The sequence below is a fragment of the Lissotriton vulgaris genome, chromosome 2_1 (genome assembly GCF_964263255.1).
Source record: "Lissotriton vulgaris chromosome 2_1, aLisVul1.2, whole genome shotgun sequence".
Lineage (NCBI taxonomy): Eukaryota > Metazoa > Chordata > Amphibia > Caudata > Salamandridae > Lissotriton > Lissotriton vulgaris.
In genome coordinates, this window is record NC_141687.1 from 287500578 (window position 1) to 287517018 (window position 16441).

The window sequence follows — 16441 nt, forward strand, 5'->3', positions numbered from 1 at the left end:
TGTATTGGCTTTTTAAACGTAATTTTAGCCATGTTGTACATCAGCAGTAGAAAGGTGCTATGACACAGGCCGCTGTATAACACTTAAAATGTCTTTTTTTTACTTTTAACCATGCTGCCACACAGCTCTACAACATGGCAAAGATAACACAGATAATGCCAAACAACTACTATTTAGCATTTCAATTTTTTGGTTTGATATCATCAGATTCGATCACTATAGACTGGTTTGCTGGCTTGCCCAAGCTTTGATATCTCCTCCAAAGAAAGCAGAGCCTTTCCCACAAAAATTCCTCAACCTTGGAATAAGCTGCCAGTAAGCCTTTGTAAGAAACCCGTCCTCCTCTTATTCAGGAAAAAACTAAAAACACTTCTTTTTACTGAAGTCCTGGGGCACAACCTGGGCTAAGTTGGATTGCACTCTCTGGCAGATGTGCAGAGGTTGGGCTCACAGCGCTTAGAGAGCAGTAGGTGATAATGCGCTCTAGAAATCTCAGTTAACATTAACATTAGGGCAAAGTTGCTCTATATAAAATGCATAAAAAAATATGAATAGTGCCTCAATTACAAAGAGTGCACGGAGGGACAACAATTACGCTAAATCAATCTGTACTTGGTCTATGCACCACATTAAAGAAAACAGAAGTGACGCACTGCTGAATTAGAAGGCGACCCGATAAAATATACAAAAAATGGATGGAATGCTTGAATTAATCTCAGCCACTGGTAATTTCTCGGACCGCATCCCCATCTGTTATTTTGCACACCACATCACCTTAATTTGAACCCAGCAATAGGCAAATCAGTCATGAACCTGTTCCAATGGGAACAGTCCAGCCCAAATTGCCAAGCCAAATCAGCTGTGAACTGGAAAACTAGCAACCTAGGACTGGTTTCGCTCCAGGTATGGGCTCATTAGCCAGGCACAGTTTGGTACTAGTTACACTCTCCATCCATCACATTGTTGTTTCAGTTGCCTGAAAAACAATGCACTGGAATGCGGCCCGAGCAATTGCCAGTGGCTGAGATTAATTAAAGTATTCCTTGTTGTTGATGCAGCCGAATTAGAAAGCAGCAAATTAGAGCAATAATGATGCCAATGAATTGTAAGTAATGAGCGGGCTAAAAGCCCCTTTTTAAAGTTTTATAATTTACACACATACACACGCAGTATAGTTCATCGCCAAGCAACAGGGCATGCGGGCTGCCTGCAGGTGAGATATAGCAATGCTTCTCCAACTGTGGTGCCTTATCGATTTACAATGTTGTAACCCTGCTTATTGATAACCCCATCTAGGGCCATTAATACAATAACACAACCACCTGAAAATACCAACCCCAATAATACCAAAACAAAACTGGTCTCAAGCATTCAACATTGGATGTAAAGCGATTACCTTATACTCAATCCAACCAAGACTGTCTTCCTTCTGTTCCCAGATACCAAATAACCATAAATTCAAACCTAGTTGTTCAAAATGCACTTAGACAAATTTGTTCGCTAACTGACACCAAATGCAAAATCACGTAGATCAAGCCACAATACCAACTACTTCGAAGAACACATCACGTAGAAAGCCAAGAAACCATGGCACGTACTCTCTTGCGTGAAGGTGAAACCTAGCCACTATGAAACCAACTTCAGAACAACAGTATAGGCCTAAGACCTCTTGCACTTGGATTCAAGCAACACAGCTCTGCAATCTCACTGCCACAATACTGGCCCCACTGAAAGTTATCCGAACATGTGCACCAGATCATATTAAAGGCCTAAATAAGTGCAACAATATCATCCCAACTCTGAAAGATTCTCGCTGGATCACCCTCGAAGCCCGAATCATTTATTTTAGGTTTTTATTTAGCTCCATCTCGAACAAAAACCAACCAATGTCAGTGTATTAAATGGGCAGGACAAGTATAGATGAAGGCATACAATATGTGGCTAGCAACCGGAATTTTACGACATAAAAATATGCAGCAAAGCACTGAAAGCCAGGGGCATTGGGTGGGTAGTGTGCCATATGTTGTGTCCACGTATGCAGATGTCAGTACTGTATTTGAGAGATCCAATCATATTGGTGTTTATACTCTCAGCAAAGATTGTGGAGCAATATCTGAACTCCCGACTAGCTAGGAAAAAGAAAACTTTTTCCTGAGGCAGGAATAAAGTCAGATAGATGGTACAGTTGATCACCCAGAAGACGGAATAAAATGGGTAACAGATATTTTGTTACTTTGGTCAAGAGGTGTGCAATGACTGCAGCACAGTACACCGTGCATATGGGTAAAGTAATCAAGGGATTTTAAAGTCCGTTGAGTTTTGGAATGCTCTGCAGCTGTCAATCTCCAATATGTGCTTCATCAAGTTCTTCTAACCATTCTTCAATACAGGCTTCACCTTTTTATACTTACACCATCACTGCCTTCAATCACCTACTGACCCCAACTGGACCAGCTGCACCACAACCCACCACCCCGACATATTCTTTGCCTAAAGTATACCAGTCAAATGTATTCCTACTTCCCGGAAATGTTTTGCACAGAAAGCAGACTTTAGAGGCAACTGTCTCTGCACTCTCGCTAATCTTGGACAGGCACTCAAGAAGACTGCGTACACCGTGGGCTTGTACATCTAAAATCACTTGTTCAACATTTTGTAGGTCTTTTAGTCCCACAAGTAGCCTCAAACACTCATAAAATGTACATCTTCCAATATTTATCCAACTGAACACCTAAGAAATTCTTGCAAGGGGTCCCTTAAAGCCTTATATGCCTATGAGAACACCATCACCTATACCTTCTGTTACCTTGTAGAGGCTTCAGGAAACAAACTGTGCTAGAGAGCCCTAGTTTAGGTCCCAGGCCTAACTGAACCAGCCATCTAACTTTTCTTGATACACACTAAATTCAAATAAACTACTTTCCGTTATCATCAGGCCCTCTCCCCTTTTTCTGGGGGTAAATCGCAAGTATTACAGTGACTTTTTCCCCGGGGATTGTGGTGTTTTTTTGTGAAAAAATACATGAAGGGGCCATTATTGCCAATATGCTACCAAAATGTTTCTTTTTTATTTTTAGAACTTGTTATTCTACAGGAAAGTCTTGCATATTTATATTTCAAAGTGTTCTGGGATCAGGTGCGTAGTCGTCACTATTAGGTGTTTAGGACTATTAATTAGGATCCCTGAAAGAAAAATCTCTCGGTCAAGTGAATCCACTTATTACATCATTATTGCTTTAGAGAGGGTTTTATGCCCCATGAGAGGCATTGGGAATTAAAGCCAGTGCATGACTCCTGTCCATCATTTAGCCAACATTCTGTTGATAAACTTCTTCCATAACCTTCAAAAATGCCTCTGTATGCTAAAGGTTTAGAGCCCATCTGTATCCTTGCATGATTAGTCATGTTTAAGGTAAAGCTAGCATTTTTGCCTACCTCCTGCAATATATTGTTACATGTGTTGTTTAGTTGGCCCTGGGTACCACAGAACATGTCTACATACCTCTACACCACAAGTGTTATCCACCTGCCACTCCATTTAGCCCCTCTGATGTTGGAGTAAGACCCTCACAGCAAACATGTGGCATTTGTATTTGGGGCTTAAAGCCCAAAGGTGTGACAAAAATGATCTTAAGCACATACAGTAGATTAAGGAGGGTGCAGCTAAACTGTTCCTCTGACAAAAAGTGAAAACATTAGTTGGTTCTTCTCTATCTCCACGCATAGAAGTGCAAGATTATGGCAACTAAGATGCACTGCCCCGCTGTTGGGATAACGGGTCACTCCGAAGAGGCAGTCAAAGCACAGGACATAGGCGAAGAAAAAGGAGCTTGGAGTAGCAGACCCTCCAAGTCCAATGTAGGCCCCTGAGAACAAGTGGAGTCTGGTTCTATTATACCTGTAAAATCAGCGGCAGAGCATGAAATGCACAAAGGAGGCCCAAGCCCCATTGAAGACTGAACACGTCTGCTAGGGAACATTGAGGAGAAAACTCCAGGGCTCAAACGCTAGGCATTGAGTGTTCTCAGAAGTAGCTAACCAATATACCAAGGACTAACCCCACTTGACTAAAATGCCCCATTCCACCTTTGGATGCAAACGCCACTTGTGATCAGCAAGTGGACGCCTGCTAAGTTTGTCCACCATGATTTTAAGGGAACACAGCAGAGGACTGTCTGGAAGATACCTTAAGGTATTAGCCAAAGCCACTAGTAGAGTGGAAAAGAGCACAGAATGCCATTCCACTCTACTTGCTGCAGAATTACATGGCAGTAGTCTTGTCCTTTAGGCCCTATTACAGAGAACTGCCCCCAATGAAAGCAGAAAAATGGAGGGCTAGCCAGAAATCCCACAACTCTAAAATATTGATGTGAAGGAGTTGCTTCTTTGTGATGGAGACCCCTGATCTCCACATTGTCCAAATGGCTACCTCAGTCCTGAGAGGACTCATCCGTCCCTACTGTAGGCTGGGGTGAGGGTGGCGAGTGGTTTTCGGTCTTCTGCAGAAGATCCAAAGGCACTTCATTCAAAATATGTTGGCGAGGACATGATTGGACCAGCGGTCATCGATATAGTCGATGAGGCAGTCTCCGTTACAGCCGTAGACGTAGCCGTCAACGGAATCACCGTCGTCGGCGGGATTACCATCGTCGACGAGAACCCAGTTGTCCACGAGGACGCCGACGAAAAGGTTGCAGTTGTCGTCGAGGTGGACAATGAAATAGTGTGCGGTACAGCACTTATCCTCACCCGAAGCGTTGTCAACAGGACAGTCAAATCTGTCGGCGGCGGTGGAGAAACTTGTTTTGCAGATGGTTTTCAAAGACTTCGAAATTAACGCCATCAGTGGTAAAAGCTTCTTAAAGACAAATACCTTCAGGGAGTGATAAGAAGAATATTTTGTCTTTGAGACTTTTCACCTCGGAAGGAAATGGAGGCTTTTCTTTTTGTGAGGTACTTTCTTCCTCATGACGAGATTTTTTTGAAACCTCAGGAGAATCAAGAGATCTTTCTCTCCTTTTAGGTGTTTCTCTAGATGTCAATGAGGTTGAGCTCTCCTCATCCTCCAAGAGAACATCAGATTGTGCCTTAATTTTTTGAAGCTAAATCAGGGTTTTAGTAGAAAAGGTTCTGCATATTTCTTGTGTTGAGGGTAAAGGTAGTAGATTAAGTCCTTATGTGGTTCTTCAGAATACAGCCTCTTTTTTCCACACGACCTGAAGAGAAGTTTCTTAGAAGATTCAGACATGTTTTAAGAAAAACTGGCAGGAAATTTGAAGAAAGAGAAAAACTGAGCAGAGCTCAGGGAGACTCCCTTTCACACGAAGTGTGGTAGAAAATCTGAGGAACCTAGCCTCTCTTGGGATTGTTCTAGAAGGTGCGGTCACCTTATTGGCTGTTGATTGGATTTGGTTCTTGTTTTACAATAGAAGGTGGATAGGCTAAGGCACTGACTGTTCATTGCATGGTAGCCTATGGTAATTTATGTAATATATTTATGATATATATATATATACACATTTGGAAGGCACAAGGAATAAATAACATCTTGCCTGGAGAGCGTGGGGTCTGTCTCCTCTTTCGCCGCTGCATGTGGAGATAGATAGATAGATAGATAGATAGATAGATAGATAGATAGATTTTTTCATATATTCTCCCCACCCTCTCCCTCTCGGACTCCCACTATGACAACTGGGATGATACAAGCATGTGAATATATGAAAGATCCAATACGGAGAAACAGATTATGTTCAAAAGGCACTACAGTGCTTGCCTCACAAAGTGCAGGTTGCACTGAAGATCCCACGTCGGCCAAAGGGCATGAGTCGCCAGTGAGATGCATGAGGCTAAGAGCTTAAGAAGTCCCAGAAGTGTAAAGAATGCCCTGGTCCCAAAACATCTGGAATAAAGCTTACATTTCCCATTCTCTTTGCGGAGACAGAAAAGCCTTTGATACCACAATGTTCAGGATGGCCCCTATGAAGGGCATCCTCTGCACAGGCTGAAGATGGGATTTGGGTTCACTGGCCGAAAACCCCAGAAGGAACAGCAACAAGACAGTAGTCTTTATGTGGTCCAAGACTTGCGGAGGAAAGCTCATTTTCAAGAGCGGATTGTTAAGGTACAGGAATGTGTGGGTCCCTGACCTGTGAAAACAAGATGCCATCAAAAATATGATCTTCAATAACACCCCAAGGCGAAAGGCTGAATGGTAGGAAATAATTCAATATCTTCTGACTCAACTACTAAGTGGAGGTACTGGGGTATCAACAACTCGAAGTACATGTTCTGCAAACCCAAGGACACTATCCACTCTTCAGGCCAACAGTACTTAAAACCAGCATCATCATTCTGAATTTGTCTTTCCTGGGGAAAGCACTACAGAGTCTGAGGACCAAGATCTACTTCAGTGGCCCAGCCTTCTTGAAGACAAAAAGCATATAGAACAGTACTGCCTACCTCTTCCTGCCTCAGGTTTCGCCTCGATCATAACCTTGGCAAGCAACATCTCTACTTCCTTGGAGAGACTATTGACATGTCCTGCTGACATCTGGCAAAAAAACAAATCGTGGAATGCAGGCAGTAGTAGTCAAGAAAGTGAGTGTAATCCACTGTTCAGAAGTAATCATGCACCAGCTAGAAAGACAATAAGGAATCAAGCCCTCTGCCAGCCTTGGATGTCAGTTGGACGGGAAACTAAAGTGGCTTAATAGAGACAGGCAAGGAGGAGCAGGTAAGTAGCATCTGTTGGTGGCCTGGTCCAAACCACCACCCTTGCACTTGGAGACAGACATGGCTGAGTCACAAAATGGATGAGCCAATTGCTTAAAAAGACTTCGAGGGTTGCCTGACAGTAGGTAAGGAGACTTCTAGTCTATTTGAAATTGCACATTCTGCAGATGGAGTATGTGAAAGGGTATAGCAGCTCCTAAGAACTAACTACAACTGTGCTAACATTGCAGTGCTCTAGCACGGATTCTACCTTTGCACCAGACACGCTGGCTGCATCAATTTTTATTTAATGCAATTTTATACAGCGCAAACGTTACCCAAAGGTGTTGGAGTGCTTTACAAAAAAAACAGTTGTGTTACATAAGGACTTTGGATTACATGAGTTACATAAGAGATACAAACAGAAAAAAATCCAAATGTACAAGCAGTAAAGTCACTCAAGGAAGAGGTATTAACTCTAAAAACACATAGGAATAGTAGTAAGTACAAAGGTCTACTACATATACTAGTGGTTAGAGTTCTATATATACACATATAGTAAGTTCACTATTACATAGGAACATTAAAAAACAAATTACAGAGTTTCATGCCACAAGATCGGGTCACAATCATTCTGGACACTTCGATACACAATGATAGCACAACGACACTAACAGCACATCACCACATAAGAAATAAAAAACAAATACCTTTGGTGCATTTGCAGCCACTTTAGCAGCTTCAGAATAGTTTCCCTGGGCAAACAGTGCATTGAATTTTCTGGCAAAAAGCTCCTCTGCCCCTGCAAGGTTGTTGCGTACAGCCATGCGCAAAGCCAGGTCAGGGTTCTGTAGAACATTTGTGATGTAAGGGATGATATTCTCTTCTTCAACACAGACAGACAGCACCTGAAATGTAAAATACAGACACAGACTGTGCTTAAATGTCTCTGGTTACTTTATTGATGCAGTGGTAAGAACAACTTTAAAATTTCCAGGATTTAAAGAGTAACAAAAACTATAGTGGGTAAATAGGTAGTACTTCAATGAAAAATAAACAATTGAAAAATTTAATGAAACACGGAAGGAGGATGGTGTTAAAGCAATCTCTTGGACAATTTCAATGCCTAAAAATATATATTTTTTGTAAATGACTCTTGTTTCCCCACAAGGGCAGACTATGGATAATGTTACTTACCCAGTAAGCATCTGTTCTTGGTATGTAGAGCTCTAGATTTGCATGCTTTGCATACTCCTGCCATCTAATGTTGGGTCCGGATGTTTGAAAGTTGTTTGTTTTCAAAGAACTCTTTCCAGTCATGAAGCAGGTGACTCATCCTTTCGGAGATAGTGCGCATGGGCATCAACTAAATTGCTAGATTGTTTTCCCGCAGAGGGTGAGAATTGAGTTAGTAAGAGTAGAAAAGAGCTGTCCATGCATATGTAAATAAAGTAAGAGAACTGCTCCAAGTATAGGTACCCGGGGAGGCGGGTGGGCGCATGTGAATCTACAGCTCTACATGCCAAGAGCAGATGCTTACTGGGTAGGTAACATTATCCGGTCAAGGCATGTGAGCTGAAGATCACATGCTTTGCATGGACTATACAGCAGTATTCTCCCAAAGCGGGAGCTAACCTGTAGCTGTTGCAGTTGTTTGAAAGAGTGGTCCAAGTACTGCCTGGTCTACATTAGCTTGTTGTCTTGCTAACACAGCTACACAATAATGCTTGGTGAATGTGTGTGGTGTAGACTCAGTTGCAGCCTTACAAATATCAACTATGGGAATGTTTCCTAAGAAAGCCATAGTAGCTCAGTTTTTGCGATTGGAATGCGCTCTAGGGGGTATTGATAAAGTTCTTTTTACTTTTGCATACCAAGTTTGAATACATTTAACAATCCACCTGGCAATACCTGATTTGGAAATAGGATTGCCCTTGTGAGGTGGAGCAAAAGCAACAAAAAGTTGTTAGGTCTTACGGAATAACTGTTCTTTCTATGTAGTATAAGAGGGCTCTTCTGACATCTAAAGTGTGTAAAACTGGCTCTGCAACTGAATCTGGTTGAGAAGAGAACACCGGTAACTCAACTGCTTGATTGATGTGAAAGGCAGAAACTACTTTAGGTAGAAATTTAGAGTTGGTACGAAGAACCACTGTCCTTGTGAAGCTGGAAAAAGGTTCCTTTATGGTTGGTGCCTGTAGCTCACCCACTGTCTTCAGTGAAGTGATTGTGATGAGAAAAGCGATTTTCCACAAGAGAAATTGCAGTTCACATTTATGCATGGGTTCAAAACGTAGGCCCATTAATTGTGTGAGGACTATGTTAAGATTCCACACTGGGGCAGGTAGAAGTCTTGGTGGTAATAACTCCTTAGTCCTTCCATAAAAGCTTTGATAACTGGTATTCTAAAGAGATAAGTGTTGCCTGTTTTGCAGATACGCAGCGAGATGTAAACGGATAAGAGTAAGCTAATTCTGACGGCTGGAAGTGTAACAAATAACATATGATATTTTGTATGGAATTATCAAGAGGATTGACGTTACAATAAATAACAAAAAGCTTCCATACAGCTGTGTAACAAGCTTTTGTAGTAGGTTTTATGGCCTCTCTGTTTATCTGAATCTTCCACCAGACTGTACGAACATTATCAAACTCTAGGACTTCTGGAGCCAGATGGCTAGGTTTAGTTCTTTGGGATCTGGGCGTTTGATTTCTCCATCGCTGTGTGAGGAGAATGGATGGGAGTGCAGCTTTTGATGTGGAACAACTGATAAATCCATCAGGGTCGTGAACCAAGGTTGACAGGCCCATGTGGGAGCTACTAAAATCAGTTTGAGGGATGTTTGCCTGAGTTTCCAAACCATTGACTGAATGAGTGGGAGAGGCGAAAAAGCATAGGAAAATATCCCGGACCAGTTCATCCTTAGTGCATTGCCTTGGGAGAGCGGGTGTGGATAACTAGGCGAAGTGTGGGCATTTTGTGTTTGTGTGTGGCAAAAAGATCTATTTGAGGAAGCTCCCGACTTTGAAAGTATGGGAGTAGAGCTTGAGGGTGAAGATACCACTCGTGGATTTGCTGCCTCAGTCTGCTGAGAGGGTTGCCAATCTGATTGCTTACTCCTGGTTATGTTCTGCTAGGAGATGGATTGTGTGGTGTATGGCCACTTTCCAAATATCTTGAGCTAGGTCTTCCTCCCCCGCCCTGTTTTTGTATATAATACATAGCTGCCATGTTGTCTGTGCAAACTGGGACAGCTTTGCCTACACGGGGAATTTGAAAGTCTGTGAGCACTAGAAACACTGCAAGCAACTCTAGATCATTCATGTGGAGCGATTTGCTTTAGACTCCACAAGCCTTGAATAGTGGGTTTCTAAAGATGAGCTCCCCAACCAGTGAGCAACGCGCCTGCTGTTAGTATTGTCTGCGGAACAGGGTCTATGAAGGGCCGTCCTTTGACAAATTGTGTGGGTTCAACCACTGCAGAGAGATGAGTACTGTCATTTACCAACACTAGATAGGTTAAGAGACCCTGCGACTGGTTCCACTGACTTGCTAAGCATTCCTTGTGGGGACGCATGTTAAGCCGGCATGGGGAACAATCATGATGTAAGAGGCCATCATTCCTAGCAGCTGCACATACACTCAAGCTGGTAGAGAGTGAGTGGGCTGAAACTGAAAAATCAGAGCCAGAATATTGCGAATTCTGGCTGCGTTAGGGAAGCCAGTGCTTTTTGAGTGACTAAAGTAACTCCTATATAGTTTTGAGTGTTGGAAGGTTGAAGATGCGATTTTAGCACATTGACCGTGAACCCCAGTTGGTGCAGTAACTGCAGTGTTATTTGAGTGTGCTGGAGATATTTTGGGTACTGGCTTTGATGAGCCAGTCCAAGTACGGCAAGACATGAGTGTGTTGCCTTCGTAGGTGAGCAGCGACTACCGCCAGGGATTTCGTAAAGACTCTGGGAGCAGTGGTGACTCCAAATGGGAGTACCTTGAAATGGTAATACTACCCCCCCTAACCACAAATCTGAGAAATATGCAATGAGCGGGTTATACCGGAATGTGGAAATATGCGTTATTTAAGTCTAGAGTAGACAAAGTCGTCCAGTTGTAATAATGGGAGCAGTTAGCGTTACCATGTGAAAGTGGTCTGACTGTATGTAAAGGTTTAATTCTGAGGTCTAAAATAGGTATGAGAGAACCGCCCTTTTTGGGTATTAGCAAGTACAGCGAGTACCCCTGATATTGTAGTGGTATGGACTCTATGGCTACCTTCAATAGGAGAGATCGAACCTCTTATTTGAGGAGGTAAAAATGGTGACATTTTGTGTGAACGTGGAGGAATGTTTGGAGGATTGTTGGTAAGCTTCAGGCAATAACCAGAACTGCTAATACCTATCACCCATTTGTCTGTAGTTATTGATTGCCAGACAGGAAGAATTGTGAAAGACGCCCCACGAGCAGTGTTAAATGGTTTTGTGGGGTGGGGGGTGGAGGAGAAGTGTAGGCAAGTCACGGTTTGGTATTGGAGGGGGAGGTGCATGTTGGAACTTCTACCTCTGCCATTGTTGCCTCTGTAGCCCCCTCTGTAGAAATACTTGGAAGCATAGGGCCGATTGTTGCCATTCTATGTTGTAGAGGTAGTGCCTGAGGAGGTATTCCTGGACCTTCCATGATAGGAGCGCCAAAAGGATGCCCGGCCAGAAGGGGACTGTAGGGCTCCCATAGATTTTGCCACATCTGTATCCTTTTTCATCTTTTCTAAAGACGTGTCTACAACAGGACCAAAGAGGTGTTTGTAAAACCGCAAGTTAAGAATAGAAGCTTGAACTTCTGGTTTAAACCCGGAAATTCTTAACTATGCATGCCTTCTTAGTAGCACCCTGGTGTTGACGGCTCTAGCCGCAGTGTCAGCTGCATCTAACCTGCACCTAATGGAATTGTTCGAGATGAGCTTTCCTTCTTGCACTAGGTCCTGAGCTTTGGACTTGTGCTCATCAGGCAGGAATTGGAGCAATTGCTCCAGTTCATCCTAATGCACCCTATCATACCTGGCTAAAAGTGCTTGGGTGTTAAAAATGCACCAGAAATTTGTAGCTCGGAAGGCTACTCTTTTCCCAGAGCAGTCTATCAACTTAGACTCTTTGTCTGGAGGTGGAGCATCTCCTGAATTTTGAGAATTGGCCCGCTTACGGGCATTAGAAACTACTAAGTAATCTAAGGGTAACTGGCCCTTGATGTAAACTGGATTTGATGGTGGAGATTTATACTTTTTATCTATCCTGGGGGTGAGGATACATGCCCCAACAGGATCCTTAAATATGTGATCCACATGTCTTAGCATACCTTTGAGCACGGGGAGTGTGTGAGTAGATCTTTGGGAACTGCTAAATGTTTCAAAAGGGAAATCCTCTTCTAGAGATTCTCTGCTTAATAGTTCTATATAGCCTACGTGGTGGAGAAGGTTTAGTAGGATAAAGATCAGGATCGTTACCTGTGGGAGAATCTGTGTTGTAACCCTTCCAGGGGCCTGTATGTGCAGGATCATTGTCACCATCCCCATCCTCCTGATCATCAGGTGTGTATGGTGGTGAATTAGTAGGGGTAATTAACAAGTGTTGTGTTTCCGGGGAAGGAGGCGATGGAGGAGGAGAAGGGTTAGTACCCATATGCTTCTTCTTTAAAGTAATGGGATAGGCTTCCTCGGAGTCAGATTTGCATTTGAGTGGCAATTTGGTCGCAATATGTCCAGCTTTTGGATTGATGTACAGTTCCTTTTGTTTCGGGTCCGGTTTTTGAGGCTGAACTTCGAAACAGGGTTCCTTCGATGGTATTGGAGCATCTTCATGTTTTGGCGTCGAAGTTTTGGGTGCAGAGGATTTCAGTTCCAAAGACTATTTCGGCGCCAAAAGGAGGAGGGTCTGAGACAGGTTTTATCTTCGAACCAAAAGATTTCAGCTCGGTGCCAGAGTGTGGACTACTTGACCCGGAAGGCTTTGACGTATGCTTCGGTGCCGAGCCCAAAGACGGAGCGTTCGAAATAGCTTCTCGGTGCAGTCCATGGCCCGAAGGCAGAGGTGGAACCTGAGCCTTCTTCTTCGGCTGAGTTGGACTTTGGGGCAAGAGAGAATCGGTACTCATGATGTGATGACCTTGCGGAATATCTTCGTCCACATCAGAGCCAGACTCTGAGACGGAGACAGGGTCCTCTTGTTCTTCCTCGCCACCTATGGCATAGCCGCTTTCTTGTTCGGAATCTTCTCAGAAGAAGTCCGGAATGGAGCCGGTGTTCTGACTATGCATGTTGCAACGTCGAGCCAGACGGTCGCTGAGCGTTTTCTTCGAGCGGATAGATTTACACGCGTCGCAGTCTTGTTCGTTGTGCTCCAGAGAGGAGGACAGGTTGCACACTTTGTGCGAGTCCGTGCGCAGCAACTTGGCGTGGCACCAAGGGCAGAATTTGAATGGAGTCTGTTAATTCGACAGAGGCGGACTGATGCGGGTAGAAAGACGGCCTTCCATGAGTTTCCCGATCGAAACGTTTTGTATTAAATACGATAAGCGGAGAAGGGAAATACGCTATTGGAAACAATACGGTCGAGGGAAAGTGGAAAAAAATAAAATAATAAAAAAGCGAATGGAACAAACTCTGCATACGTACATGCAGACAAGCCATACTCGCATCAATGAATCCGGACCCCCCAATGCTCAACATTCGGTTTACCAAGTTCATGACAAGAGTAGTAAGAAGATTTACAACCGGAGATGCCAACAAGTAAACAATTGTCAACAATAAATGGGATGATCTACCCCTTTGCACCATGGAATAGTAGCTGACCAAGGCCGCATTCTTTATATAGACAATTTACGGACGCGTATTTCAGGACCATTAAGTCATCATATGTAGTGTTCTTACTGCATTAGCAGATTTGCGCTTCCAGCAGTACCTATTATGTATCTTCATAATCCTGGTTTTCGCCCTGTGTTTTTTTTTAGCAGATGTTAACTCATATGGGACAACAATGGCTCCCAAGTGTCCTTTTTAATATGACTAATAAGTTGTTCAACCATGCGAACTAATTCTTTTATTCTTAAGCAATTTTAGATGAATGCCACTTTTTATTTTACAGTGATGATACAAACGGATGGAAAAATAGGCACTCACAGGAACGTTTTTTAAAGGGGAATTTATACTTTTTTTACAGAATTGACAAGTGTTTGGTTGTTGGTGTTTTTTTCATGCTTTCTATTGTAATGATTTTAATTAATCAAACAATAAAGTTCCACTATTCAATACTGTCGAGGGTAAGTGGATTGAGCACCGAGGGGAACCCAAGAAACGGTGTTGAACCTGAGTGCAGCAATTCACGTCCGAACCAAATGGCGGACAGAACCATCTAACAATGGAGTCGATGCCCATGCGGAAAAGGAGGAATCACCTACCTTGTGACAGGAAAGACTTCTTCGAAGAAAAACAACTTGCAAACATCCAGACCCAACACTAGATGGCAGGAGTATGAAAAGCATGCAATCTACAGCTCACATGTCTAGAACATTAAGTTATTCAAAATGGTTTCTCGAGCGAATAATTTTTTGGGGGATTCTTGATTTTAAAATAATTCCTGCCCACCAGCCAGACATTAGAAACCCCCTTTTAAAAAAAAAATCAGATTCCAAATAGTTAATATTTATTCAAACTAAAAATAAAAAAAGTAGCTAAAAATGTTGCTCTGAAATATAGGGTGCCAGGATCATCAGACTGATATCTATGGTAGTAGGATACTGTGGGCTCAAAGAGCTCAACAAGAATAGGAAGCTTTTAGTTGAATGTTTGCCCTTGACACTTAAATTATAGAAAAGTAACAGAAAGAGGTCTTACTGGGCAATTTAAGGATAATACCTAAACAGATGAGATGTCAGATTCATCCGCTTGTAAGGCCTACAGTCAGAATCAAAGCAGTAAAAGCTAGAACAAAAGTACATACAAACCTTAGTCTCACAACCTTGCAGACATCCAATATAGGAACATTATGAAAAAAAGGTGCTTATGCTCACACTGAACAGGAGTGTTTGGATAGTGGAAGAGTTTGGTTTCTTTTTGATAAAACAAAAGCAACTTAACGCAGTGAGAAATTCATCAAAACAAAACCTAAAGATCAACTTTCCTGGAAGGCAAGCAACAAAGCAATCTAAAACCCCAATAGTGGTGCTATTATTCACATCTAAGTAGCGCACAACTTGCTCAGCTGTTTAGGAAGCCTTTTTTAGGTCTCGCCTTTGCAGCATGCATGCGCTGCAAAGACAAAAAGACCTTTTGGGATCGCTTTGGCTTTTCAGCCAAACACGTGCATGTGTTCCATTGCCTTCATTGGCAACGCGTGCACGTGAGGAGATTCACTTGCAGGAGCGTGCAGCGCCATATGGTCGCACGGTCCTGCAAGTGAATAGCGCAGGCCACCCCTACCCCATGCTGTCGCGCGAACGCTTGTTTTGTTTATGGAGCCATTGTTCTCAGAAGGTTGCACAGTAATTACAGTTACTGTACACACTAAAATGGCTCACTTTAGTCCATTGTTTAATTTGCCTACTACTGCATGGGCTGCCTCGTAAAATTATTTCTGATAGAGGCACCCAATAAATGTCACATTTATGAAGTACTGTATGCAAATTATTAGGAACAGAGCAGGTGCTATCTTCTGGATTTCACCCTCAGTTTAATAAGTAGAATGAACGGGTGAACTAAATTCTTGAACAGTATTTGTATTCTTTCTCTAATGTCAATCAAACTAAATGGAAAACCCTTTCAGCATTACTAGAGTTTGAATTTACCAGTCCTTTTTGAAAAAAGGATTCTCCATTCCTTACTTTATACAGAAGGAGTCATCGAGTACTACACGACTTAGTAGATAAGTTGGCATCTGCAGCAGTTAATCTTTTTCACATTGCAACAAGTTTAGAGATTCAACTACTAATGAACAGGAGGCTGATGAAAGTATGCCAAAGTCAGAAAACAAAGAAAGAAAAGATCGTCTTCAGAATAACATAGGTGACTAGGTTTAGTCACTCGCTCAATATTTACTTACCAGAGGAATTCCTATGAAATACACCTGCAACCCCTTGTTGAATTATGGTCTACACCGCAATACACCCATCCCCCCCGACGTTCTTCATTTCCACACGGAGGTTATCGGCGCAAAGGGAGAGAGGAGGTAAATCATTTGCCTGAAAAGGGAAACTGTACCCGACGTGCACCCCTCCAAGGAACTGCGAAGGAGTGGGGCCCACCATCCAACTTGGTTTGGGGCATCACTTGTTGCCTGAGAGGCCCTATCACTGTATGGGCACCCATGGAGGACTTCAACTCCCAGTATGCAGTGGCTTGGTGGGTGGAGCGCGAGATGTCCTGCGGCCTCAAAGGTGGAGGGGCAAGTAAGCACCTGACTGGGAGTGGCCACAATTACAGCTAAAATACCAGCAGACCCCTAGGACATTGTTTTAACTTTTGAAACGGGCACTGAGGAAGCTATTATAAGCGAAACGCGTCTGCCTTGCGTTTCACGCTTGTTGCACACGGAGCGCTGGTAATTATTAAAGGCAGTTGCATTTCATCCCAGAGCTGTCTCGCGTCTCTCATGCTATTTTGCTTGAGAAACTTAAGTCTTGTGATTCAGGGCACCCCTCTGTCCTGGATTAGATCATTCCTAAGTGACCGCACCCAACAGGTCTCCC

The 16441-nt window shown here is 43.0% G+C and overlaps 1 protein-coding gene across 1 annotated transcript in view; it reads right to left on the reverse strand.

Moving 5' to 3' along the window:
- Positions 1-16441, reverse strand: part of CLTC (clathrin heavy chain) — a 972839-nt gene that overhangs the window by 679513 nt on the left and 276885 nt on the right. The window contains exon 7 of the mRNA XM_086954957.1: positions 7422-7619. Coding sequence (XP_086811083.1) covers positions 7422-7619 — 198 coding nt within the window. The remainder of the gene's footprint in view (positions 1-7421; positions 7620-16441) is intronic.